At 41.4% G+C, this 12,242-nt stretch overlaps 1 protein-coding gene across 12 annotated transcripts in view; it reads left to right on the top strand.

Moving 5' to 3' along the window:
* MPDZ (multiple PDZ domain crumbs cell polarity complex component) overlaps positions 1-6,590 on the top strand; it is a gene marked incomplete at its 5' end in the record, with an annotated part of 133,938 nt that extends 127,348 nt beyond the window's left edge. For all 12 annotated transcript variants that reach the window (XM_084628273.1, XM_084628274.1, XM_084628271.1 and 9 more), the window contains 4 exons: positions 1,376-1,480; positions 1,825-1,937; positions 3,260-3,383; positions 4,300-6,590. In XM_084628273.1, the coding sequence (XP_084484399.1) occupies positions 1,376-1,480; positions 1,825-1,937; positions 3,260-3,383; positions 4,300-4,446 (489 nt within the window). In that variant the 3' untranslated portion in view covers positions 4,447-6,590. The remainder of the gene's footprint in view (positions 1-1,375; positions 1,481-1,824; positions 1,938-3,259; positions 3,384-4,299) is intronic.
* Positions 6,591-12,242: the final 5,652 nt, after the last annotated feature.

Here is a 12,242-nt window from a genome sequence, read left to right as displayed (position 1 = left end):
GCTTTCAGATACCAAAGTGAAGAGCTTGGTGGAGAAAGTTAATAGAGAAGTGTTATTTATCCTTTCACACAATACAAAAACCAGGGATCGCTCAATGAAATTAATAGGCAGTTGGTTAAATACAAACAAGAGGAAATACTTTTTCATACCACACACAACTGTGGAAGTCATTGCCATGAGGTGTTGTGATCACCAAATGTATAACTGGGTTCAAAAAGAGCTGGATAAATTCATGGAGGGTAGGTCCATCAATGGCTATACGCCAAGATGGTCAAAAATACAACCCCATTTTTGGGTTGACCTTAAACCTCTGACTACCAGAAGCCGGGGGCGGGGGGGAAACGGGTGGATCACTCTATAATTGCATTGTTCTATACACTCCCCCTAAAGCTCTGGTGTGGGCCACTGTCAGAGATATGGTTAATCTTGCCCAGTATCCTGAGCTATCCCATACGGCAGCTCTTATGTGTAGATAAATAGATCCCACATCTGTCCTGATTATTGGCACAGCAGTCAGCAGCCTCCCCAATGCCTGCAGTTATGCGATTTATTTTACATCCTTCTGTTAGTTGCTTTTCCTGCAGCACATTCAACTTACCCATCTCTGTGTGTAGGCTATTCTTGTTTTGTACACCCACTGAGTGCAAAATTGGTATGAATTAGTGTATTACCACTTGCAGCCATTTATGTCTGGTTTAAGACCAGTTTGCATCACCACTGAATGTGGCCCATGTATTCCCCTGAGAGTTGTACTGGATTATTCCAAGCTGCATTTGAACGTGGGGGACCTGATGATAATATGCTACATTGGTCTGTCTTCCCAGAATGTGTAAATGTATGACTGTCGTCTACTGATTGAAATATCAGAGGTATGTATGTGTTGACTTCTAATGTCTAATGACAGCTATGCAATTTATAATACTGACATCTCTGTAGTGTATGTGATTATATTATCCACAAGTAGATTCAGGTCTTTGAGGATATAAACCTCAATAACTACTACAGAATCAGGGCTGTTTCACCAGTTATCACTAGAGAATTATGACTTGCACTGGAAACAAAGGGCCAGATTCTCAGGTGGCATAAATTGCTGAAGCTTTATTGAATTCACTAAAGCTGCATTGATTTAAATCAGCTGAAGATCTGGGCCAAAGACTTTCTTGTATCTAAGATCAAGAATATGCTGTAGACAGGTGGTAAATATTTCCTGAATACTATATATTTTTTGCAAATCCTGCTAGCTAGATCCAGTTACTCAGTTCAAGTATTCTTCACAGAAAGGATATCCTCTTATTTTGTGTTGTAAAAATGGCATGTAGATCTTGGTGACATAGCTTCTTATTAATGGCTAGCTCTTTAATTTTCTCTTCTGTAGGTTGGGGATAGGATTGTTAATATTTGTGGAACATCCACAGAGGGCATGACACACTCCCAAGCTGTCAGCCTACTGAAAAATGCTTCAGGCACTGTTGAACTGCAGGTAAGGAGTTTCTCTGCACTGATGTTTAGAATGCACTTTGCAGTTTTGATTCTGAGGCTGAAAAACCAAAAGTAACACACAACTGTCCAGTTCTGAGGAAAATGTAGCCATAGAATATAGGGGGTTGGAGGGTTATGTTGTGCAGTTTTCACATCCTCTCCATATTTTGCTCCAAAGTTACCACTTAGTCTTATTTTAGCTGAAAGGAAGAAAAGTCTCATTTGTTGCAAAAACCTGTTTTGGTCATTTCACCTTTGTAAATACTGTGGTGTTAATCATGGTGGGCTCAGTTGTCCAAGCGTCACCTTCCTCATTTCACAGCTATCTGCAATATGCCCTCTCAGGTGGTGGCCGGAGGAGATGTAAGTGTCGTAACTGGTCAGCAACAGGATCCACCAGCTTCCAGCCTTTCATTTGCAGCACTAACCTCAAGCAGCATCTTTCAGGATGATTTAGGGTAAGTGCATCTATTATCCTTGATGGATCCTTTCTAATTGGGTTACTGTAAGGCCCACTAGCTGGGACTGCTCTTGAAAACTGCCTAGAATTTGCAGCATGTTCAGAGTGGGCTCCGTAGGCCACATAGGACATTCTGGTTCATTTCAGAGTACAATTCACTATGCGGGTTTTGACCCAGAGAGCTATGGTACAATTTGATTGCAGCACCGCAGAGACTACTTCATTCCTTGTGTTGTACTTGAGATTAGCTGAAGTACTTAAGCTAATTGCCCCCCTGGCTTAAATGTCAGGGCATTTTAAGTGCGTGGCTGTTGACTCTAGAACTCACTCTTCCTGCCAGTCCATCAGAGCCTGAGTTTGTTGACTTGTCGGGTATGCTGGAAGGCACAGCTGTCCATTTACTGCCCGAGAGAGTGTTTTGGGGGCTTCATAGATTTTGATAGGTCGCCTGATTTCCTGGGCCAACACAACCTCCACGGTGGTTGGGGTTTTTTTTGTTCTTGGGGCAGGGTGTTGGTGTTTTAATTTTATACATAATTGTACCTGCAGTTTATTGCAGACACAAACATTATTTGATATTTAAATACTTGATGTGTGTGCACAAACAAGTAGTTGGATGCCTGTCTGCTAATATTCCCATCCTGAGTATGAAAATATGGGCACAGTTCTTTGTGGTTGAAAATTTAAATTATTTCAAAGCAGACCATCACTAAAAATCAGCCCACAAACTTCTAGGTATACAGTGTATATTATCTACTGGAGGAGTGGTGAAAAACATGTGATTCAAATTGTAAGTTCTATAGTTCTTTTAGTCTGTCAAAACATTGCAAATTTATAAAAATACAAGGCCAAGCAACAGAAGAGGACAAGAATGACTAAACCAGACTTAGGAATTGGTTGGAGCTATTTTTGATTTTCTCTTATATATGAGTTTTGGGGGAGGGAGGGTTTTTTAAAATAATGTAGCTTTTGTGGGGTTTATTTTGTTTCTCTCTGAGCTCCAGGATACTTACTTATCTATAGGTAATAAGCATCATTCAATTATGCAGTGTATTAAATGACAGAATGAATAAACTTCTGCAGACAGAAGGTTAAATACCATGGAGAAGTTATGAAAGGAAACTGTAAATAAGTAACCAGCCTATGGCATTAAGCAGGATTATAGTGGTTGACATGAACTGAAGTATTCACTGCAATATACTTAAAATCCTATGTAGAGTTCTCAGCAAAGGAAAGTTTAAGAGCCTCTTTGCTGAACAATCCACATACTGAACTAGACATTCACAAAAGAAACAGGATAACTTCTTTTCTCTGTTGTAGGCCCCCTCAGTATAAGACCATTACTCTAGATCGAGGACAGGATGGTCTAGGCTTTAGTATTGTGGGAGGATATGGCAGTCCTCATGGAGATTTACCCATCTACGTTAAGACAGTATTTGCAAAGGTAAGTGCACAGGTGTAAAACTACTCAAACATTTCAGTGCTCATGCTCAGCAGCTGATTTATTAATATCGCCTGGGGAAAAGCCAGTGGGTTCTGGACTGTTTATTTTATTGTTTGTCTTCTCCAAGCAGGAATGCAGATACCATTTTAAATTGTGTCTGCAGTTTGAGGCTTTAAGTAAACTGGGCCCAATTTTCAGAATTCCCATTTGCTCCTAGCAAACATTTGGATTTGAGGTTGTGATTTAGTTGTCCACTTTGGACAATTGCACCCTCCCCTTCCCCCGTTTAGTTTGCATTCTCTTCAAGCAGTGCTTGGGGTTAATTTGAATTATTTGCAATGAATATTGGAATCAAATATAGGCCAGAAACACTGGATCCAAATCTTAACTTTGGAGAAGTTCACATCCTCATCTGAACTTGGTGTATAAAGCAGGCCTGAGTCAGATAACCAAGTTGGAAGACCTCCATACCTTGACGTTTAGGTTCAGATCTGGATTCGATTTCTAATTTGAATTGTTGAGAACTTTGCCAGCCAAACCAAGATGGCTGAAGGAGTTTAAAAATTCCATAGATCTGACTTATAGAATGTATGTAGTACATCGTTCCCATGCTGTAAATTTCATTCCACTAATAAGGTGATGAGGACTTTCATGAATCCACCTGGTTAGTTTGCAAAGTGGAAACTTTATGCAAAAACCTATAGGCAGGTAGAACCAGCACCTACTAAGGACAAAATGAGCCTGGGTTTGTAATAGTGAAAACTGATCAGCGTAGCCTTTCTCAAGCAGAAAAGTTTAATGTGTGCTGTATATTGAACCCACCTTACTAAGACCCTCTTTAGATTTCTCTTTGAACAGCTATAAAACCAGGAGTTTCAGAAATGCATGTCTGCAGTTACATGCTGTTTAATTTCAGGGTGCAGCAGCAGAGGACGGACGGCTGAAGAGAGGGGATCAAATCATTGCTGTCAATGGGCAGAGCTTAGAAGGGGTGACCCATGAAGAAGCAGTTGCTCTTCTAAAAAGGACAAAAGGGACTGTCACTCTGACTGTTCTCTCATGAATTGGCTGTCCAAAGAATAGGATCAACAAGATCCCATTATCTACATTCCACATAGCAAAGTTTATGTAGCCATCTTACTAGTCCAGCTTGACCAGACTGTTACATCACTGAAGAAAAAATAACACTTAATTGTATTTTTGAACACAATAGAAGTATTTGTCCTACTGTCGAATCACTGGGATGGGCTTATGTAGTCTCTGGCAAAGACTTAAGGTTTTTTATTATTATTGTAATGAATACAGTGATCCACCAGAACATAAAAGTTTACATTAGTAACCGCATTGGAAAACTGGAATGTTTTGCAAAGAGGCTTTGAATATTTGAGATAGGTGTGGGAGGGAGAATGTGTGCACTAAACAGTCAAGGGGGAAGGAGATAACTAAGGATATTTAAAAAGCAGAAATAAAGTCACAGGAGGAACAACAGTTGAACAAAAGAAGGTAGATGGAAAAACTAGTTAGAAAGTCAGTGCTGCTAATTCCATGCTCCAGAAGCAAAATAATGGAGAGGTAGGGTTGGTTTTTTTTTGGTGCTCAGGGGTTGAAAAATCCACTTGCAGGAAACTTTCCCTGGTGAATGAGGGAGCCCTACTGCACCTGCAATATCACAAGGATTTAGGCTTCCCTTTTAAAGTAGTGAAGTTCCTAAACTTGGTGGGTGTGAAGATAATGTTCCCGATGTGAACAGTAAAATGAACACTGTCCTTTTCCTAAGTTTGCAGAAAGGCAGCTCCAGTGTCACTGCTGCTCAGAGCTTCTTGAAGCAACAGCACAAATTAACCACTCTGGCTAGCTTCCGGGTCACTAGTCAGAGCCCAGTGGAAACAGGTGTGGAGTCAATTTCATGCTGCTGCGATTGCTCTAAGCCAGTGGTGGACAACCTACGGCCCACAGGCCACATGCAACCCATCACGGTAATCTGATTGCAGGCCGTAAGACATTTTGCTGACGTTGACCATCCCCAGGCCTGGGTCCCTGCAGCTCCCAGTGGGCGGGAAAGGCAAACTGTGACTGCTACTGGGAGCTGCGGGGAGCCATGCCTGCGGATGCTCGATGCCAGGAAAATGTCTCGTGGCCCACAATCAGATTACCCTGATGGGCCACATGTGGCTCACCACTGCTGTAAGCAGAAGCAAATACTGAAGACATTCAGAGAGGAGGAGGACCCAAAAGAAGGGATAGAGGAGGGGTAGAGTAATAAAGACCCCCCTCCAGTAGAGAGGAGTCCAAAAGTAGGGCAAAGGATAGAGGTTCCTCTACATCTTCACCCTAGTCAGAAAGCATGCAGGAGGGGAAAGGATGGGCAGAGAAAGAAGTCCCTTAGTCCTTCCAGCTGCTGGAAGGAGTTCTAAATTATTGAACGCTTACAAGGCAGACACTGATATGTAAGATGGAGCCCTGTAAAGATCTAGGAACAATGCTCCTGGCTTCTCACTATAAAGTGTTGTCCCTGGACCTTACTTGTGGATTCCCTAACGGTCAATTTCCCCACTTTTGCCTCATATGTGTCTGCTTGGTCAAGCCCCATCTGTGATTGAACCTTGTCACTAAATACAATATGTCTTTAAAACCTTTAGAGAGGAAGAAATGTCAAAGGGCATGTGAGCACTGGTGTTCCTTTAGGCTAGGGTGCTTCCCACGATGTACATTCATGTAGCTGCAAGATTGCATATTGACCAGCAAACACCTATAGCAGCTGGAGCACCATGTCAGTTGTTTATAATATTTAATTATTGAGTTCTAAAGCGGGGGCACATTCAAACTGTGCTAGAGAAATATGCAATTTTACTGAGTGAAAAACAGCAGGGTTAGGAGTGTTTGAGAGCTACTACTTGTGAATTGATAGCTAAATATAAGTGGATTAACTAAAAAATCCCTCTTTTTCAATAATTATTTGAGATGTTACAATACAATAGGCTAAGAAAAACAGATGGTGCCAGTACTTGAGGCAACTGGTGATGCATTATTAGCCTGTACTCATTCCAGTGTAGTGTGTGAAATGTCTAAGTTAGAGTATGTAAAGTCTCTTCAAATATTATCTATATTTGTAACAGAAGTAGTGTACAGATATTTTATTATTGCCTTTGTGTCTAAATGCAGGATTCAAGAAAATAAATATGAAGCTGTAAGTGGTGAATTAATAAAGTTACAGGTGTATTTGTGGTTGCTTTGTGATGGAGTTGTTTTTTTCCATTATTAAAGGGTTGGTATTAGGCCCACAATTTAGGTTTTGTAAAATAACATCATCAGATTTAACAAAACTGGGATTAATGCTATAAATGCATCAAGGATTCTTTTAACTTTTCCACTAAAAACTATATTTAAATGTTGCATAGTTGCATTCCAGACACTGCAGTACTGTCTTCCAGCTAATTCTGGAGAACCAGACATCAAAACTGACTAGAACAGAGGTTCTCAAACTGTGGTCCGTGGACCACCCGTGGTCTGCAAGCTCCATTCAGGTGGTCCGCGGATAGTTCCCTCTAAGATGCGCTCCTGGGCGACCGCACATGAGAGAATGAAGGGCCACCCACCTAATTAGTGGAGCTGCGCAGGCATGGCTCTGCTAATTAGGTTCCTGGACCCTGGAAAGGATTCACAGGTAAGGTGAGGTAGTGGCCTTGGGGGGAATAGGCAGTAATTGGGAAGGGGCAGTGGGGTGAGAAGAGGGAGTGGGGGGGGGGATTTGGGACAGGACTGCAGTGGCCAGAGAGGGCACATACATCACATTAGAAAGGTAAGACTAATTATTATTAAAATATGAGTTGTGTGCTTTTATTTGTAGAACAAACAATGTTGTTTATTATTAGGGTTTTTTTTATATAGCGCTTTTATCCAAAGCGCTTCACAATAGTTAGCTGGCGGTACAGACAACATTTGGAAAGATCATTAAGTAGTCTGCCAAGACCCTCAGCAATTTTCAAGTGGTTCGCAAAAAAAGACGTTTGAGAACCATTGGACTAGAAGTAAATGTGAAATTGGCAAGTTCTTTTTCTCCAAGTTGTCAAATGGAAAAATCAGTGAAAATAAAATTAGATTAGGGACACAGGAATTGCCAGAGCAGTGACCCAGCTAGACAGTCTTTGACTATGGCTATACTGCTTCCTCAGAGAAACGCACAAGATGCCACATAGTGGACAACTATGGAATAACTTATGCTGCAGTGTATACACCAATCACTGATGGCAAGGGGCTGATTATCCAGCCAAACTTTTTTTTCTCTTTCATCATTGTGTAGTTAACCCTATCTAACGTAATTGGACTCGGTCCTGCAAGGTGCTAAGCCCTGTGGCCCTGATTCTGCAAAGCACTCATTTTTTAGTTACTTTGATGGCTCTATTCCTGTGCTTAAAGTTAAGTAGTGCTTTGGAGGATTGGCATCAGAAGGAAGGCTCAACATTTCAGATGGCCAAGCCCGTAGAGATGTCTCACCCTTTAGTTGAATCCTGCTAAGTGCTTGACTTTTAATAAGATAAACAGATGTGTGAAAAATGTGGGTCTGGATTGAACACAGCTGACATGCAGGGGTGCAAATTTCTCACCCCCGGCAATGATAGTCCTGTTTTGCAAGAGGCTGTCAGTCAGGGAAAGAAGGCTTTAATTTGTGGTTGGGGTTCAGGGCTATCCCTAGCAATTCTGGGGCCCTACGCACCCCCCCATACACACATTCACCGGCAGCACGGCTGAGGCCAGGTCACTACATTCCCGTTGCCGGTGAGTGCAGGCCCAGCCCAGCTGAAGATCTCGCGGGGGTGGGGCTGGGAGGGGGCCCAGGGGGAGAGGTTGGGGGGTGTTTGTAGGGGCAGGACCCTGGGGAAGAGCTGGAGCAGCACGCAGCTGCGCAGGGCACCAGGAAATATGGTGCCCCAAATTTCCTGGTGCCCTACACAGCTGCATGCTTTGCATAGGGGTAAGGACAGCCCTGTTGGGGTTTCACAGCGGGCCAGATCAGTGCTGAATCCAGTGGGGTTGAGATTATTCATCCTCTGCAGGAATCACGCCCATAAAAACAAGAACATGAGCTGTATATTACATGGCAAAAATTGCACCTGCTTAATGGGCCTATTTGTTCTGCTCTTCAGTGGCAAAGGGGCACGTACTGTTGCATGAACAGAGCACAATGGCTAAATATTCAGCAATGATTAACCAAACTGTTACGTTTTGCAAATCCAGTATTTTGCCAAGCTAGAAGATGTAATCCATGTTACACAGTTCTTTTTCTTTCCACTGATTTGTAGAAACAAAACCCACATTTTTGTAGAATGGCTAAGCTATTTCTGTATATCAAGTATTAGATGATCATAATGGTCCCTTCTGACCTTAGTATCTATGAGTCTATTTCTTGCCCATGGCACATATGATACAGTTGGGAAGAGATGAAGACTTACTTTTACAAATGTTACTAAGGACGTTGCACACAGGGACCACTTTAGTGCATAAAAGCCTTTAAAACGACATTATACATATATTTATTTTTGTTCCTTTCCAACTACTGGATCATGGATCTGCCATGGCACCTTTACAGATCTCAAATGTTTGGAGCTACTGGTCACTATAGTAAGGTTGGTGTAAGCATGTAACAATATCCTATTGATTTTAGCAAAACTTCCACTTACTGACAGTGGATACACAAATTTCAAACTTTATTGTAATAATGTCTCTGGTGATGGAATATGACCTCGTTTCTACTGTAGAACTAGGACAAGCTTCCCTTTGAATTGTTTTCCTCCTCCCCTGCCCTCAACCTTTCTTTTCACTAGGGAAAATGCTTCCACAATGGGATCAATATTGTTATTCCTGACAGAATAATAATTTGAAACTATACATAAAAAGTGGATGCGGTTCCCCTAATAATGCTGAATAGCAATTAAAGAGAACGGATATGAGATTAGACAGTGCAGACCCTGAAAACTTTGTTTACATCTCAGAGGGAAGATACTGGCACGCTACAACCTTTCTTTATTTTTGCTTGACTGCTGTTTTTTATTGTCAGCATTGTCATTCCAAAAAATTACTTTAGTGACAAAATGTTTTTACAAGAAAGAAACCCACCTAATCTTCTCCTTTGAGCCACATTTTAGAAAACAGCCTTTAGCAATAAAATCTGTGCGACGCAGTGACGGTATTAGATCAGGAATAGTGAGTTCTGTACAAAAGATTTTTTTTAAAGGTCATGAATGTGCGATTTGCATTACTTATCAATATAACTAACCTTAAATAACTGAGTGCTATACTAGAGGTGTTAGTGTCTGATTGCATTTAGAAGCTGAAAGGGCATCTGTGGTTAGGTGATCGCAAACATCATTCGCCTGCCGCAGAATTAGCAGCTGGCCTGCTAAAAGCAGGTGAGGACCAGTTTCAATTTCAGTGCTCAGCGAGTAAATGTCTGACTTGTTATCCACTTATTTAAGAATGCATTCTGATTGGGTAAAAACTATGTTTATTTGGAAACGTTTAATTTTTTTCTCTCTCTGCCCATCTTGGCAGACTTAACCAGCCCTATGCATTCAGCATGTAAAAATAGTCCACAGGGTAATGGGATAGCTCAACACAGCTATTGTGATACATAGTTTTTTGTCTATTCATGGTGCTTTTGTGCACTTCACTTGGGAAGTGGGTTAAATCTAGAACTTATTCCATGGGAGGAAGCATGAGTTCTAATTTTGGCTCTGCCAGACAGCTGGCTTGACCCTGAATAAATCACTTGGTCTACACATCTGCCCACACCCAACTGAGATTAAGGAATTTGGGAACTTTCTATTAGCACTTAAAGTGCAGGCTTAATACTAAACCCAAATAGTAAATACAGTAATTTTCAAACAGCTGATGAAGTGGAAAATGAATGAGGTCTATGATAATGTATGCAGGTTTTATGTAACTATTTATTAGAGTGTTTTTCAGCAGAAAAAAACCTAAAGTAAAGATGTAGTACTTCACATGGCATCCATAACAAACAGGTGCGTTAGCCATGGGGGTTTCTGTGATAATACAACAATGCCTAAAGTCTACCCATCACATATTAACGTATTTCATTTGGTTTAATTTTTCATATTAAAACAGTTGGCTCTCTTTGGTTTACAATTCTTCTAACACTCTGGTATTTCTGTAAAGATCAATAACATGTGAATAATTGTGTGTGGAAGGGAACAGGAGCTGGGGGTGAAAATGTAGCCAGTGCCTGGGACATACAGTAGATGGGGCAACAATCACTGATTCTTGTGTGTGGCTCATCTACCCATATTCATTTTCCTTCTGAGTCATCCCAAACTTCATGATCCTGTCTCTACCTTTTCTTACTGACCAGGTTCTGCAGCACACCCTGTGGGCCAGATTTTCAGCCTGTACTCAACCGTGCCTTGGTTTTTGGCAACTGCAGTTTTTTGGGTACAAATGAGGATGTGCTTTAAATGAATTAGACAGCTCATGAGATGCATAGATGTTGAGATGATATGAGTACTCATACATAATATTTGCCATGAACTTGCATCTGCAAGAATTGACTCTCAAGAACCACAGAGTCAGAGGATACTGATCCCTGTCACAGGGTAAGGGTATTATTAACCTTTGCGATCCAGGTCACGTGTTCGAGGTAGACCTTTCAGTTCATGATGTGTCACCCTTCGGTGTAGTTATGACTCCCAAGTATTTGCAGCAGACAAAATGGAAGCTGGGTTTTCAAAATCTGATTCTTTAACTCAAAGACTCCGTACAGGCACAAAGAAATATTGTTTGAATGAAATTATTCTGAGGATTAAAGCGAGGCTAGTTTCAAATATGTACTAATCTTTGCCAGTTCTGTTACCTGCAACAAACAAGAATAATATAACTCCTTATATTAGATTTCTCCTTAGGAAGTCCACCAATTGGGATATCACATTGGATATGTCAGTTTTTTTAGCTTGGGATTGACATAGGGCAAGTGACAAGTATTCATGGAGTAAAATTAAGGTTATGCACAGTTGTTAATCATAGAATATCAAGGTTGGAAGGGACCTGAGGGGGTCATCTAGTCCAACCCCCTGCTCAAAGCAGGACCAGTCCCCAATTTTTGCCCCAGACCCTTAAATGGCCCCCTCAAGGATTGAACTCACAACCCTGGGTTTAGCAGGCCAATGCTCAAACCGTTGTTTTGGGGTGAGCTTGCTGCACGTGCAGAGGTAGGCAGACGGTGCATACTTAATTATTATGAACACTACAAAGCTTTAAATTTATTAGTAAAACCTCATTTGAATATAAAATACAGCACCATGTGTTCACTTGAGCCCAGGTCCTACATGCGTAACAGGGGGAGCTAGGTTTCTGGTTTTGCTCTAGCTAATTTCAGGGAGGGAAGCTGTGTCCCGTGCACATTTCTCATGATTTTTTCCTCTCAAAACCAACTGTAGGGGCTCCAGCAGGGCGAGAGCACAGCCCACGTACTTCTCCTTTTCATATACAACAATCCAATCATAATCTTCTTTTTGTCAGTCATTGATGCACTTTTACTATTGATAGAGGCTAGATCCAAGTCTGGATTTGTGTCCTTCCCCTTCAGACACACACACACACACGTACACTTATGAACAAAGGGGTCATCTGTAAAATTTGCTCCAGGTTCACATTTCTAGTATGTCCAATTCAATGGCATTTTCACCCTTAGTTTTGGGTTGGCCCACTCTTTAGTATAAATAGTCACGCTAAACACTAGAACGTGTATGGTTTTGATGTCATCTTTGTTTAAGCTTTATGTACAAATATGCAAGACCCAACTCCCTGTGTACACTGCTGCTCAAGCAGGGTTCTGAATGGCTTCTTAAC

The sequence above is a fragment of the Lepidochelys olivacea genome (assembly GCF_965140295.1).
Source record: "Lepidochelys olivacea isolate rLepOli2 genome assembly, chromosome: 5".
Classification (NCBI taxonomy): Eukaryota; Metazoa; Chordata; order Testudines; family Cheloniidae; genus Lepidochelys; species Lepidochelys olivacea.
Note: the sequence above shows the minus strand (reverse complement) of the source record. Positions and strands in the feature narration are given on the sequence as shown.